This window comes from Pseudogymnoascus destructans (genome assembly GCF_001641265.1).
Source record: "Pseudogymnoascus destructans isolate 20631-21 unplaced genomic scaffold scaffold_10, whole genome shotgun sequence".
Lineage (NCBI taxonomy): Eukaryota > Fungi > Ascomycota > Leotiomycetes > Thelebolales > Thelebolaceae > Pseudogymnoascus > Pseudogymnoascus destructans.
Genome location: NW_020167529.1, coordinates 689,514 through 704,687, shown reverse-complemented (window position 1 = coordinate 704,687; position 15,174 = coordinate 689,514). Strand labels below are relative to the sequence as shown.

The following is a 15,174-nucleotide window of genomic DNA, read 5'->3' as shown; positions in this document are numbered from 1 at the left end:
TTAATACTCCTACCCCCAAGAAACTTAATAACAATTTATCCCCCACACCCAGCCTTAATCCCGTCCCTTATAACTCCCCATCCGTTCAATCGACCCCATAATCCCACTCCTCCCCCCCAACCCACTCCCCGGCCTCGCCTGCCCACTCCCACTCCTCGCCCTATCCCCCGCCCCAGCACCACCGCCGGGGGGTCTAATCTTCCCCTCCCCCGCCGCCCCCGCACTATAATTCGGCGCCCTCAGCCCCGACGCCCTTGAAATACTCCCCCGCAAATTCTCCACCCCACTGTTCACCGCCGGCCCCCTCACCGACGCACTCGCTTCCTGCAACGCAAGCAGCTCATCACACGCCGCGACCAGCTCCCCCTTCTCAATCCTCTCCTGCTGCAGCTCCTCGCGCAACCCCGCGTTATCAGCCTTGAAACTCTGCACCTCCTGCGCCAACCCCTCAAGCCGCGCCTCCAGCTCCTTCGCAATCTGCGCATCCATCGCCGCCTGCGCGCGCAGCTCCTCCGTGACGTCGTTCACAGGCATGCGCGGCACGACACCGCTCATCGTAGCGTCGCGCCCAAGTCTAAGATGATCATTCTCGTGGCCAAGGTCCTCAACCTTAGCTTCGAGCTCCTTAACCCTCCTATCCCATCGTCCCTCATAACTCTTCTTCAGCGCCGCCACCTTGGTCTCATGCTTACTCTTATACAGCGCATGCAACTCCCTCGCCACCTTCTCGACCGCAAATTCCACCTCATGCGCCGCGCTCGCCCCCGCCGCCCTCCTCGCCGCCCCCTCCCCCGGCGACCCCGGCCCCGCCGCGCTCTGCGCAGCCACAGCGCGCATACCAGCCATCTTCGACTCCGCCTCCTGCGCCATTCCCTCCGCCGCCTCACGCCGCTTCTCACTCTCATCCAGCCGCCCCTCCAGATCCTCGCGCTCCCGCTCCGCATGCACAATCTCCTCCTTCACATTGCGCAGCACGCCCTCCATCTCCCGTCCCCTCTTCTCCCACGCCTCCTTCTCCGCCTCCAGCTGCTCGCGCGCCGCGCGCTCGTCGCGGAGCATCTCCATCCCGTCGCCTGCGCGCTTCTCCGCGTCGCCGATCGCCGATTTCAGAAAGACGACTTCGGCTTCCTTCCCGCTTAGCGAGGCTTTCAGACTGCTTATCTCGGAGAGCAGGGCGGATTTCAGACCTTCTACCTCGCGGGGGGTGACGGAGGGCATGCTCCGCGGGGTCGGGGCGGGGGGGATGTCGAAGTCGAGGAGGTTCGACATGCGTGTTGAGGAGGGGACTTGGAAGCTGCGGTGTTTGCTGGGGGAGGGTGTGCGCGCGCTGCTGCTTGTGTAGGAGGTTTGATTCCTCAAAGGGGACTCGTAGCTGTGGCGCGCGCTGCTGAAGTTGTTGAACTGCTCGGTGAAATCGATGATATTCGTAGTGTCGTGCTGCTCGCGGCGCGGCGTCGGCGAGGATTCCTCCTGGAGCATTGGTCGACGGAGCGTTGCGGGCGTGTAGGAGGCCAGGTTGGGGGGCGCGCGCGAGGAGAGCGATTTGGTGGGCGTGTGCCCGATTTGTGCGTACGTCGTCATGTCGGGGACGGCGGAGAAGGCGCTGAATGCAGTTTCGTCCGCAAATCCCTCGTCGTCGCCGCCATTGCGCGTCAGGACCGTATCATCGAAGCCGGATTCGGCATCGGCGTAGTCGTCGCCCGTGCCGTCGCCGCTGTCTTCGTCCTCGAGTATCTGGATCGCTTTCGTGAGGCCCTCGTTGTCGCGCAGCACGTCGTTGATGGTCAGGGTCGTCTCCTGGATTTGCCTAGGCGCAGGTTGAGGCTGGGGTTGGGGTTTCGTTTCTTGTGTGGGCGAGAGCGCGATCTTGACGGGGAAGCGGCGGTCTGGCGAGGAGATCTTGCGCGGACTCCTTTGGGATGGTGTGCTTGCGTCTGACTGGATCGAGCGGATCTTGAGCATCTTCAGGGGAGACACCACGCTATTGCGATTCGCGGGCGTCGGCGACGGCGATGAGGCCTCCTGCTTCGCGGGTGGGATGTTTTCGGACTGGTTGCCGTTTGTCATGAAGGGCGAGCTGGGTGGCCCTTCGGACAGGTCCGCCTCAGGGTCTTGGTACATATTTGTTGACATGTGCTGTTTGAGCGGTGATGTCGACGTGTTCATTGCGGTGTTGGACTTCGCGGAGAGGGGTTGCGCCATCCTCCGAGTGCCGGCCTATCGGGAATACAAATGTCTTTCGCCCTTTTGCTGTGGATTTGCGCGTGTCACTGGTGCTGGTAGCTTACGCTGACTCCATGGGAGCGGTCGCGGAGGTGGTTATCAGTGAATAAAGTTGGGTTGTGTTGATGCCAAGTAGTCGCCCTGGTAACCGACGCAAAAAAGGCCAGAGCCGCCATCTTCTCAACGGGTTTGACAAAGACTTTGACTTATTTAAGGCGCGACTAGTTTTACATGATCTCAGCATGCAGCTCGAATGTTTAAGAAATACTCTAATATAGTGCCTGTGCACCTCTCTTTTTTACAGTAGCTATATATCTGCTATATCGGGAAAGAGTCGGCGAGGTGAGTCTTGTGTCTGTCTCGTCTGTCGTTATCGGCGGGAACCGAAACATTTTAAACGTGGACAGAGGAACGAACGACGAAAATCAGAAGGGACTCTGATACGCGTACCTTGCTGGAGGAGGCGGGCGGCGGTGCAGTAGAGGGGGAGTACAGCATGTGCTCTTTAGTACCGACAGACGCCTGATCCGCAGTGGCAGTTGCTAGAGGATGTACGCTCATGCCAGTGATGCGTATCCGCTAAACTTCCCGCACCGTACGGACCGTTGCAAGGGGAAGAAAGAAAGTTATAGCACAGCTACTGGTAAGTGTTAGGAGCGGCTAGAGTACGGCTAGAGTACGGCTAGGGTACGGCTAGAGTATGGCAATAGTACAGCTAGAGTATGGCAATAGTACAGCTAGAGTACAGCTAGAGTACAGCTAGAGTACAGCTAGAGTATAGCAATAGTACAGCAATAGTATAGCAATAGTATAGCAATAGTATAGCAATAGTATAGCAATAGTACAGCAATAGTACAGTAATAGTACAGTAATAGTACAGCAATAGTACAGTAATAGTACAGCAATAGTACAGCAATAGTACAGCCACGCTACAGCACAGCACGGCTACAGCCTACAGACAGAGCCGCCGTCATCGTTCGGGATGTCTCGGCGGGGAATAATAACTTTGCTTTGGTAATGTGTGTGCAGATGCAAGGCATACATTAGCATTTGGAACGACAAGCGTTTAGCCAGGACGGGAGACGGGAGGACTGGGGATCTGAGTTTTGGGGGGGGGGGGTATGATATGGGGAAGGGGGATCTGAGTTGGGGGGGGGTGGTTTGGGGAAGGGGGGGGGAAGGGGGAAGGAGTGGAAGTGGGAGGGGTGGTTTGATGGAAAGGGGTCGGGGCAGGCTGTCTCAACTCTGTACTCCGGATACTGTCGCTCTGTTACTCTGCGAGATGCAGCCATGGAGACAGGCATGCTGCATCCCCTATCTCCTAGGAAGCGCAGGCTTTGAGTTCCTTGATACAGGGCTAGACTGGGTTGGGAAGGGGCAGGGTGCAAGTAGCCGTGCAAGCACAGCGATTTTGTGATTTTGTGATTTTGTGATTTTGTGATTTTGTGTGGAGTATACATGGGACACAGCATATTTTATATGTACAGATGGATAAGCATAGTACAGACGTCTAGAGGGGTGATGTGCACTAATATGTACAGAAGAGTCGAGACAGTTCAGACGAGACGACTGGTCTCGGAGTGCATTTGCTGTAAAGAGCAAGTGGGAGACGATCAAGATCACCATCACCATACCATCAAGATCACCATCAAGATCACCATCAAGATCACCATCAAGATCACCATCAAGATCACCATCAAGATCACCATCACCATCACCATCACCATCAAGATCACCATCATCACATCACCATCACCATCACATCACCATCACCATCTGGGGCGTAGTCGAGTACGGGGTCAAGGGATTGGGTATGGGCGAAAGGTGAGTTGAGTGTCTGATGGGCCGGATAAGGGAGGACCGAAGTAATGAGGCTAGGAGGAGCAAGGAGCAAGGCAGAGTTGAATTGCGACACGTATGAGCCGAGCACATGACAGAGTGACAGAGTGACAGAATAACAACATGACAGAATAACAACATGAGAGAATGACAGAATGACAGAATGACAGAATGACAGAATGACAGAATGATAGAGTAGAGTATACATGTACTACAGGTTGCATACATACAAACCTACGACTGTTCCTCTCTCCTCTCTTCCTCTCTCCTCTCTTCCTCTCTCCTCTCTCCTCTCCGCCTCTCTCCTCTCCGCCTCTCTCCTGTCCGCCTCCCCGCCTCTCCTCCTCCGCCTTTCAACCGTAGTACTGCGTAAGTACCATGTATGCGTGGTGCGTGGTGCGTTGTGCGTTGTGCGTTGTGCTGTGCGTTGTGCGTTGTGCTGTGCGTTGTGCGTTGTGCTGTGCGTTGTGCGTTGTGCTGTGCGTTGTGCGTTGTGCTGTGCGTTGTGCGTTGTGCTGTGCGTTGTGCGTTGTGCATCTTCTAGTAGTAGCTAGTTCCCGGAGTGCAGGTGCAGATGCCGCGCCGCGCAGCGCAGTGCAGTGCAGTGCAGCCGTCCGTAGTCTGCCCGTAGAGCCATCCAAGCTTTCTAGGGGACGCGCACGATTTGATGGTACGGTGTGCGTTGTGTGTAGTGTTGTACTCGTACTGTATGTGTGTACTGTATGTGTGTACTGTACTGTACTTTGTACTGTACTGTTGTACTGTATGTGTACTGTACTGTTATACTATATGTGTGTACTGTACTGTTATACTGTATGTGTGTACTGTACTGTATGTGTGTACTGTACTGTATGTGTGTACTGTACTGTTGTACTGGATGTGTGTACTGTACTGTATGTGTGTACTTGGTACTTGGTACTCGACTACTGTTACTGTACGTGGGACGGGTGGATGGAGGGACAGGGGAACTTGGGTGATGGGTGGACGGGGATGGACGACGGGGGAAATGGGGAAATGGGGAAATGGGGAAATGGGGAAATGGGGAAATGGGGAAATGGGGGAGGGGAAACGGGGTTAGGGGAGAAGATGGGGAGGGGAGGGTACGGAGTACTCTAGTAGTAGACGACCAGATAAGAGTACGTACCCGACCTTGTGTGTGGTGTGTACTTCTAATCGACCAATGACAGGCAACCACGTCTGTGCTGCCCGCTCCTCTCGGGGCCATCCTTAGTCTGTATGTGTCTGGCTGGAAGTTCGGTAGGAACAAAACACTATGGAGTCGGGGAGGAGGAAAGAAAGATACACTCAAAACCAAACTGCCAGACATGGTTCTCTCACCATAGTTACTATACTCTATCTACCTATCTACTCTACCCTTCTCTGCCCTACTCTCCCTTACTCGGCCTCCCAGCCTCCCAGCATCCCAGCATCCCAGCCTCTCAGCCTCTCAGCCTTCGCTTCTCATGTTGGCCCTCCTCCTCTCCCCATCACCTCCCCCCATCATTTCTCCCTCTCCCTCTCCCTCTCCCTCTCCCTCCTCCCTCCCCTCTCTACCCGCCCTCTCTACCCGCCGCTCCCCAGCCCCTCCAATTGGAAATGGCCCCCTTCATTGGACGATCGACCCCTTGTCGGTTCTTATTGCCACGCCACACACAACACACAGCCGACCGCGAACGCGCCAAAGGTACTGTACCAGCTGTACCTGCTCGACTGGCCAAAAGTACCGCGCTAAAACTAAAAGATACCCCGGCGCCAGTACGATTAGTGTCCTACCCCATACTACCCTCATTCCCTCTGCCCCAACCGCCAATCACGCACGGTCAGACCCGCTATTCTCAACCATACCGGCGCTAAAGACAGAGCAGGGCACTCGTCAAAAGTCAAAAGTACTCGGAAGGGTACTTCGCCTGGAACCATCTGCTATTTTCACGCCCCGCCCCCCTCCCCAGCTTCACCCCATCCAGTCCTCTTCCGCCCACCACCACTCCCACCAAATACTCACCAAACACTCTCCTATAAGCTAACAACACAACACCACCAACCAACTCGCTTAGTCATCATCAAAGGTAAAACGAAACCCTTCGCTTCCCCCACCACCTAACCAATTGACACCATACAACACCAACTGTGAACTGTAAAAAAGGACTCAGATTCTTACTCTTAATCCCACCCCCCCATCATATCCCTTCCCCTGCCCCTTCCCCTGCCCCTTCCAGTGGTGGTGGTGGTGGCTTGTGTGGTAGAGTATACATAGTATTCTACTTTTGTAAGTTACTGTACTCTCTCTAATTACCTACTACCCTACTACCCTACTACCCTACTACTCTACTACTCTACTAACTCTACTAAAACCACTCTACTCTACTCTACTCTACTCTACTAAAACCACTCTACTCTACTCTACCCTACCCTACTCTACTACCAACCTCTACTACCAACCTCCTCCTCTCTTCCTCTTCCTCATCCTCCTCCTCCCACTCACCCCCCCCTTCCCCCCCCAAATCCCTACCCCCCCCCCCTCCCCCACTCCTCTAATCCTCCCAAAACCCTGCCCACGTCCTTGCACCTCCGTTCCGCGTGCTGTACAGCACTCTTGCCGTAGCGAGCACAGCTCTACTCCCTCTCCACTCCCCGCCCAACCACTCACAATTCCCGAACTCTGCTGTCGCTAATGCTCTTGCTATGACCTGTATACTTACCAACGTAAACCTCCATACCCCGTTACTACATCCCAACATCCACTTGCATTTGCATCTTCAACCTCTTCTTCAAAACTCTTTCTTAACCTCCTCCTCCCTCCCTCTACCCTCTTCCCCCTCTCCCCCTCCCCTCGCGTCGTCTCCCCTCCGTCGCCAAAACCGAATTCTATTCCCCCATCGCTGTATCTATCTGGAGAGGTGTTGGCCCCGATCAGGTACGTCTTGGGCAAATCTCATCTCGGCTGCTGTCGCCAATTCTCCTCGCGCGTCTTTGTCCTCCCAGTCTCACCATCAAGACATACATTGCGCGTGCATTCGACGGCCGCTGACTCTTTTTTTCTTATGTTAGAGAGTGGTGGAGGACATCGTCATCTTCACACAACAAATATTCTTCGAGGAGCTCTACGAGTCTCCAGGTGGTACTACTCCTACTACGCCGCTGCTACTGCTGCTTGGTTCACTTGCTACGTTCACGCTCAAACGACCTTAACGACCTTACGAGCTCTTCCTCGGCCACATAAACGCCTACGCGCCCCAGGACCCTCGCCGCCAAAATATCACGTCCCAGACTGCCTCAATTGGCAAGAGTACAGCAGCCCCCCCCCCCCCAACGACTCTTAACGAACTCTACGATATACACGTTCTGCTCTTTGAATATTCCCCCGCATTAACGAATACCAACTTGCGATATCCATCTTCTTTTACCTTGCAGCGAGCATAGAAGCATCATCACAACTCCCCCACACGTTCCCACAAAACTTTACCTCATAGTTCTTCTCTCCAGCCTTCTTCCCCAAGTTGGCTCTAGCTGTGCTCGTCCGCTTCCTGCAAACGGCGCCAAGTTTGTCACGTAAACATAACCCTTCCCGCCTACACGCACTTGGCAGCTGCGTTTCCAATCGCCAACGGATCGCGCGTCTCTTAGCTATATCAGGACCAGCCTACCGAAAAGCTGGATTTTCCGTCTCTCTCCCACGCCTCAACCTGGGGACCGAGCAACATTCCGCCCTACAGCCTGCAGTCTTTCCAGCGGTCGTCGCATGCGAATGAGAGGTTGCCGTCGTTGCCATTGCCACAGCCGCAAGTGGCCTATTCGTCCAGTGCCTCATCCCCTCGGTTTGGCTCCACGTCGTCAGCATACACCAATAGCACCGCAGACACGTCGTACTCCGCTGACTTAAACGGCGCGAAATCTCAATCTCCCACTCTGCAAGCTAGTGGAGGCCTCCAAACACTGTCGCATCAGACACCGGCGAGCAATTCTGCTACTGGATATCAGTACAGCCCAGAGTCATACAACAATATGAACCAGGCGCCTCCTGATATGTATTACTCCACACATATGTCGGCCGGACAGGCCCCAGCACCGCAGACCGTGACATCTGGTGGCCTGGGTCATTACCCACACCACCAGCAACCGCCGTCGCTTCAGCCCGTGCCGGGGCAGTACTCCGCCGCGCCGGGGTCTTATGGACAGTATGGATATTCTAATGGCCTCACATCACCTCAGCAATCGGGGCAGGTCTCAGGCTCCTTAGGGTCACAACCGAATGTCCTGTCGCTGCCGTCATTAACTGCAGCGCAGCCAGTCATGCACGGGCAAGGATATCCTCAACAGCAGCAGCAGCCGTTCGATTCGACCGGCCAAATCGCTCCTCCTGGCATGAAACCCAGGGTGACGGCGACGCTTTGGGAGGATGAAGGAAGTCTCTGCTTCCAGGTAGAGGCCAAGGGCATCTGTGTTGCGAGGAGAGAAGATAACCACATGATTAACGGAACCAAGCTTTTGAACGTCGCGGGCATGACTCGAGGACGCCGAGATGGTATATTAAAAAGTGAGAAGATGAGACACGTGGTCAAGATTGGGCCGATGCACCTCAAGGGCGTCTGGATACCGTTTGAACGCGCTCTGGATTTCGCCAACAAGGAGAAGATCACAGAGCTGCTGTACCCCCTCTTTGTCCACAACATCGGCGCGCTCCTCTACCACCCGACAAACCAGTCGAGGTCACACAGTGTCATGGCTGCGGCCGATCGCCGAAAGCAGGAGCAAAACCAGATGCGAAACCCGCAAGCTCCCGGCCTGCCTTCCATGCAGTCACATCATCACCACTCGATGCATAACTCTGGAGGTGGCTCTCTGCCAGGCCCGCAACACTCCGTCTCGGGGCACTCGGGGATTGGTGGCCGCTCAGATATCCAGCGCTCGCATACGTTTCCAACTCCCCCGACCAGCGCCTCGAGCGTGATGGGAAACCTGGGGACTTCTGATGGCTCATTCCAGTGGGGTGGACAGAATCTAAATGGCGTTCAAGGGTCCAACCCGCTCGCGATTGATACTGGGTTGAGTAACGCCCGTTCGATGCCCACAACTCCTGCTACGACGCCCCCGGGAACCTCCATTCAAAACATGCAACAGTACCAGCAAACATCGCAATCATACGACACGTCCAGACAGCAAATGTACTCTGCGCCGCCTCTGCAACAGGGTGCGTATCCTCAACCGAATGGCGCTCAGACGAACATGGGCCGGTACAATCAGACTGGTGCGTACATCAAGAATGAGATGGGTCCGCCTTCAGGGCGTGCGCCAGGGTCCGTGTCGGATGGCGAGCACCACGATACGAAGCTCCCCAATGGTCTCATCCACCACAGCCAAGGCAATGATCAAGTGAGCCACTCTCAGCCAGAAGAAGAGGCGGAACACGATGGGGACTACGCCCATGATAACGCCGCCGCCTACGATGCGAACCGGGGCTCGTACAATTACGCGCCTGGTCCTCCAGTCGGTTCCATCACAGGCGAGCACGCCCATATCTCCCCAGAGTTGACAGGCTCGCCGAACCACAACAGCGGATCTGGCCATGTAACACCGCGCACCGCCACGACCTCTCAGGCCTACTATTCCCAACACCAGGGCGGATATAGCACTCCTCCACGAGCCCAGCCGCCGTCGAGTAATCTGTATAATGTAATGAGCAGCGAACGAGGCACCGCCAATGGAAGCTCAACTAATGAAATGTACGGCAACCAGTCAGACTTGGGTAATCCATTAACAAACGGATTTGTAGGCCAGCCCCTTACCAACGGCGCCACGCCGAGCAATAAGAGGGGCCGCGACGACGATGACGACCAACGGCCCTCGAGCCGCGATGCGGGAGGAGAGACCGATGGCTTGAAGAGGAGGAGAACCATCCGCGAAGACTCGGCGCATAATCTCAACTACGACGCGCCCCTCAACCGCGCTCGCGCGACGATCTCCCAGCGTCGACGATGATGCAATCAATGAATGACTTGACGCAGCAGTACTTCCGTACTATAGATGTTGGCGATTTTGTACCCTTTTTTTTAACTCTTTGGCATAGCAACGGCATCTCAGCACCCCTCTCTCCACCACCAAAAAAATACACCTAAAAAAACCTCTTCAACGTCCTGATGGCAAAGAAACAGTTGGCCAAAAAGACCGCTTTTCTCGTCCATCAATGACACAAACACTACACTCATTCGAACAATCTTTTTCCTTGGGACGTCTTTAACGAAAGTGTGCCTTCGACCTTTTTACCTCCCCTTTGTGTGTTCTGTCCCTGCTCACGAAAAGGGGGGGTGCATACGCACCACACCCACACACGCACACGAAACACACCGATACCGAACCCTATTTTTTACGTTTTTGCCCCAAGTTAAGGAACGAAACACACCACACCCCACCGACCCTTTTTAACGACTATTGAAATTTTTGAGATGGGAAACATGAAATGAAATGGACGCACGCCCTATCCCCTCCCCCCAACGAAGAAAACGGGGGGAAGCCGGGGGGGGGAAATATCTTATTTTCATGATCTGGTTTTTTTTTACAGATATACAATGCGATGTTTGCTGGCTCGGGAAATTGGGAATGGGAAATGGGAATGGGATGGGACGGCTGTCCCGCGTCTTTGATGAAACCAGGCGTCGTGGACGGAGTTTCGAAATGAATCCCCCTCCCCCCCCCCAAAGTCTCCCCATACTACTCTAGCCTTCTGGGCTATGAGAGAAGTTTTTTTTTATGATGACATGATGAACCTATCTTGCTTTTTATGTTTTTTGCTTTTTGAAATTTTAACTTTTAAATGGGGGACTTTTTTTTATGTTGTTGGTTGATGCGTCTTGCGCTTGGTTGATAGAGTAGCCCATCGTTCGCGTTTTGTGGAATGATGTGATGAGGGGACAATCAAAAGCCTTTTTGTGTTGAACGTCTTGTTTTATGAGGACTATGTGATGTGACGTGACTCGTGATGTTGTTGTGCCCGGACGTCCCTTGCCCATGTTTGATTCCGGACAGAGTAGACGGGGTCTAGAGAGCCAGATTGAACTCGACTATAGCCAAGTCCTCCCATTCCATCCTCTGGCAGTATTGATAGCTTGCCCGCCGCCGCGAGGTAGATAGATGAACGGGCCTCTCCAAGAGGCTTAGCTTATCTCCCGATATTTCCAGCATCTATGGGGAAGGGAAACATGCATATTTCTACGTCAAAAACTCATAATGCCGTAGAAGATATCCCACGGCGAGGGCGGATGTTGGACATAAGCACCTGTCATACTGCCATGGCTACACCTGCTAACACCCCCGTCAGCACCAAAAGTATAGCCATGCACCGAAAATGAGAATACCATCACTGTCAATCAACAAAGTTAAAAATCAAAACCTATGCCACTACATCATTAACACATCCTAGCGCCGCTCAACCCATCCAAAGCTTAATCCCTACATATAAACCCCCCAATCCAATTCCCAAACAAAATACATGTTTTTCCCACATCATACAGGTATCACAAGTCTTCGGTTGGTCGTCGGGTAAAAGGAACAACCTCGGATCACGTGCACTTTTACGCGGTAACCCAGCCAGGTCTCACGACGTACCTTGTACTACAAAGATGGCACATTGTGCATCCCGAGCTTCAAGGCAGGGAAAGTGTTCGAACTCTCGTTTTGCTGCTGTGATCAATCATTGATTTCGCGTCTACGGGGTTTATGACATTATACGGACTATTTGGCATTCAAGCGTGTGCGAGAGTATAGCAAGAGCTTCGAAGGTAGGTTTGTGAGGTTATCCGTCGGTGCTGGTTGCACGTATGGTCTCTGTGTTGCCAATTGGGCTTTCTTACATAAAAGAGAGGGAGAGAGAGGCCCAGCAGCTTCAGTTCTAGCATTCCACACAGAGGAGAGAAGACTTTTAAGCACTCACTAACACATCAGCAGACTACCATCCCATCACCCACAATGCCTCCCCACGCCCAGGACGCCATCCAGCGTCGCTCCCTCACCGACCCCGAATCCTTCTGGAGCGAGCAAGCCTCCCAGCTTAGCTGGCACAAAAAGCCATCTCGAGCACTCACCCTCACGCAAAAGACTCTCAAATCCGGCAAATCACACGACCACTGGGAGTGGTTCGCCGGCGGCGAGATCTCCACCTGCTACAACTGCGTTGACCGCCACGTCGAGGCTGGGAACGGGGATAGCGTGGCGATTATATGGGAGAGTCCGGTGACGGGGGGGAGGACGACGTATACGTACAAGCAGTTGCTGGATGAGGTGGAGGTGTTTGCGGGGGTGTTGAGAGAGGAGGGGGTTAAGAGGGGGGATGTGGTGTTGTTATACAGTACGGCCTCCAGTTTCCTACCTATCAATTCCTCTCAATCCCCATCTTCAAATCAGAGGGAGAAGAGAGAGACCAAAACTAACACCAACCGCAGTGCCCATGATCCCCGCAACCCTCATCGGCACCCTCGCCATCTCCCGCCTCGGCGCCATCCATGCCATCGTCTTCGGCGGCTTCGCCCCCGCCGCCCTCGCGCAGCGCATCGAAGACTCCAAGCCCGTCGCCCTGCTCACCGCCTCGTGCGGCATCGACGGCTCCAAGCCCGCCGTGAGCTACACGCCCTTCGTGCGCCAGGCCATCGCTTTATCGTCTCACAAGCCGGGCAAGACGATAATCTGGCAGCGCGATCAGCTGCGTTGGAAACTCGATAAGATGGCGGGGGAGAGGAATTGGCAGAGGTCGGTTAGGAGTGCGAGGTTTAGGGGGGTGAAGGCGGGATGCGTGCCGGTTAAGTCGTCGGATGGGTTGTATATCATCTACACCTCTGGCACGACGGGGCTGCCCAAAGGTGTGTTGCGCGAAGCGGGCGGTCATGCGGTAGGCCTGCACCTATCCATCAGCTACGCCTTCGGCATCCGCGGACCAGGCGACGTGATGTTCTGCGCCTCTGACCTCGGCTGGGTGGTCGGGCACAGCTATATCCTCTACGCCCCGCTCCTAACCGGCGCCGCGACGGTGCTCTACGAAGGCAAACCCGTCGGCACCCCTGACGCCGGGGCATTCTGGCGGATCGTCGAAGAGCACAAAGTCAACACCCTCTTCACGGCCCCCACGGCGCTGCGGGCGATCAAGCGCGATGATCCCGAGAACGCGCGCTTCCGCGAGGTGGGGGAGAGGGGGGGGTTGAGGTCGCTCAATGCGCTGTTTTTGGCGGGTGAGAGGTCCGAGCCGAGTATCGTGACGATGTATCAGGGTCTGCTGAAGCAATATGCTGGCAAGGGGGCTGATGTGGTGGATAACTGGTGGTCCTCCGAGTCTGGGTCTCCCATCTCCGCCATTGCTACCTTTCCCAACTCGGGCACCGGGCGCAACGCGACGACGCGAGTTGCACCGCTGACTGTCAGGCCGGGGGGGGCGGGGAAAGCGATGCCGGGGTTTGATGTTAGGGTTGTTGATGATGAGGGGGTGGAGGTGAAGGAGAGGACGATGGGGAATATTGTGATGGCGTTGCCGTTGGCGCCGACGGCGTTTAGGACGTTGTGGGGGGATGAGGAGAGGTTCTATGAGGGGTATTTGGAGAGGTTTGGGGGGAGGTGGGTGGATACGGGGGATTCGGGGATGATGGATGGGGAGGGGTATGTTTATGTTATGTCGAGGTCGGATGATATTATCAATGTTGCTGCGCATCGGTTTAGTACTGGTAAGCCGTCTCGTCGCCGTCTGGTCGTTGTCTTGTCGTCTCGTTGGGGAAAGCGAGGGGACAGTCTGTATGAGAGAAAGGACGAAAGCTAACCAGCACAGGCACAATCGAACAAGCCATCTCCTCCTCCCCCCTCATCGCCGAATGCTGCGTCGTCGGCATCCCCGACTCCCTCAAAGGCCACCTCCCCTTCGCATTCATCACGCTCTCCACCCCCTCCCACCCCACGTCCGCGACTCCCTCCGCCGCCGTCTTCGCCGAGATTCAAGGGTTGGTACGTTCCCAGATCGGTGCCATCGCGAGCCTCGGGGGGGCGATCCAGGGGAAGAATATGATACCGAAGACGAGATCGGGAAAGACGCTGAGGAGGGTGCTGAGGGAGTTGCTGGAGAACGCGGTGCATGGCGAGTTTGACAAGGCGGTGAAGGTGCCGGCGACGGCGGAGGATGCGGGGGTGGTGGAGGTGGCGAGGAAGAGGATTAGGGAGTATTTTGAGGAGGGGGGGAGGGAGCAGAGGGCGGCGATTGAGGGGAGGGCGAAGTTGTAGGTGGAGGGTAGTTGGGGGAGGGGAGAAGATTGATCGAGTGGTCGTGGGGGAGGGGAGATGGCCGAACTACCTATCTCCAACCTTAGATACGCGTGAGGAGAGGAAGAATGTGATGATGAGGTCATATCAAAACAATTCCCCCCCCCACAGAAACGCGGATGGAGCCTTCTCCAAGACATGATCCGGTCGTAGCGAGACAAGACCATGCAAGTCGGAGCGGGCAGGGTGGTACTTTGCATATCTCCTCGTACCTCACTCCGGCCGGAACGCTCGCTGGGAAGGCTCGGAACCTGGGCCGGCATGATGGGGAGGTGGCATCCGCGTGGAAAAGCGGGACCTTTGGCGTCTGGGCGATCAAACAGGCATGTTTTGTCATGATGCATGCGGTGGGCCGCGGAAAATGGGCGATGAGGTATGTAGTGGTTTCGGGCAGTAGTTTCGCCACGACAAGGAAGGGGAAGGGAGGAAAGTTGGAGGACACAGGAGAGAGGGACTTGGAGGTCGTGTTTGTGTGATTATATGTGGACGGCTTGTATGGAGTGAGTGGGTTGGTGGGGGGGTGGGTGAAATAAGAGTAGGAGTATCGTATCTTGCGGATGGGTGGTGTAGATGGTGGTGTAGTGGTGTAGTGGGTGGTGTAGATGGATGGTGTAGATGGGTATGTATGGGGATGGTGGTGTAGATGGTGGTGTAGATGGGTGTAGTGGTGTAGATGGTGGTGTAGATGGGTGTAGTGGTGTAGTGGGTGGTGTAGATGGCTGTAGATGGCTGGTATATGGGGATGGTGGTGTAGATGGGTGGTGGGTGGTGTTGGCTGGTGTAGATGGCTGTAGATGGCTGTAGATGGCTGTAGATGGCTGTAGATGG

At 55.1% G+C, this 15,174-nt stretch overlaps 4 protein-coding genes across 4 annotated transcripts; 3 read left to right on the top strand and 1 right to left on the bottom strand.

The window, feature by feature from the left end:
* Nucleotides 1-54: 54 nt before the first annotated feature.
* Nucleotides 55-2,944, bottom strand: VC83_06191 (uncharacterized protein; the record flags this gene model as incomplete). Its single annotated transcript, XM_024469795.1, has 1 exon — nucleotides 55-2,944. The coding sequence occupies exon 1, from the start codon at nucleotides 2,200-2,202 to the stop codon at nucleotides 55-57; it is 2,148 nt and encodes a 715-aa protein (XP_024324130.1). The 5' UTR covers nucleotides 2,203-2,944.
* Nucleotides 2,945-6,786: 3,842 nt separating this feature from the next.
* On the top strand, nucleotides 6,787-10,993 carry VC83_06190 (uncharacterized protein). The gene is made up of 2 exons (XM_024469794.1): nucleotides 6,787-6,976; nucleotides 7,111-10,993. The coding sequence occupies exon 2, from the start codon at nucleotides 8,065-8,067 to the stop codon at nucleotides 10,036-10,038; it is 1,974 nt and encodes a 657-aa protein (XP_024324131.1). The 5' UTR covers nucleotides 6,787-6,976; nucleotides 7,111-8,064; the 3' UTR covers nucleotides 10,039-10,993.
* A 424-nt stretch (nucleotides 10,994-11,417) lies between these two features.
* Nucleotides 11,418-14,307, top strand: VC83_06189 (uncharacterized protein; the record flags this gene model as incomplete). The annotated part of the gene is made up of 3 exons (XM_024469793.1): nucleotides 11,418-11,834; nucleotides 12,001-13,760; nucleotides 13,862-14,307. The coding sequence occupies exons 2-3, from the start codon at nucleotides 12,383-12,385 to the stop codon at nucleotides 14,305-14,307; spliced, it is 1,824 nt and encodes a 607-aa protein (XP_024324099.1). The 5' UTR covers nucleotides 11,418-11,834; nucleotides 12,001-12,382.
* A 158-nt stretch (nucleotides 14,308-14,465) lies between these two features.
* Nucleotides 14,466-14,822, top strand: VC83_06188 (uncharacterized protein; the record flags this gene model as incomplete). The annotated part of the gene is made up of 1 exon (XM_024469792.1): nucleotides 14,466-14,822. One exon carries the CDS (start codon nucleotides 14,466-14,468, stop codon nucleotides 14,820-14,822), a length of 357 nt encoding a protein of 118 aa, XP_024324286.1.
* Between the last annotated feature and the right edge of the window lie 352 nt (nucleotides 14,823-15,174).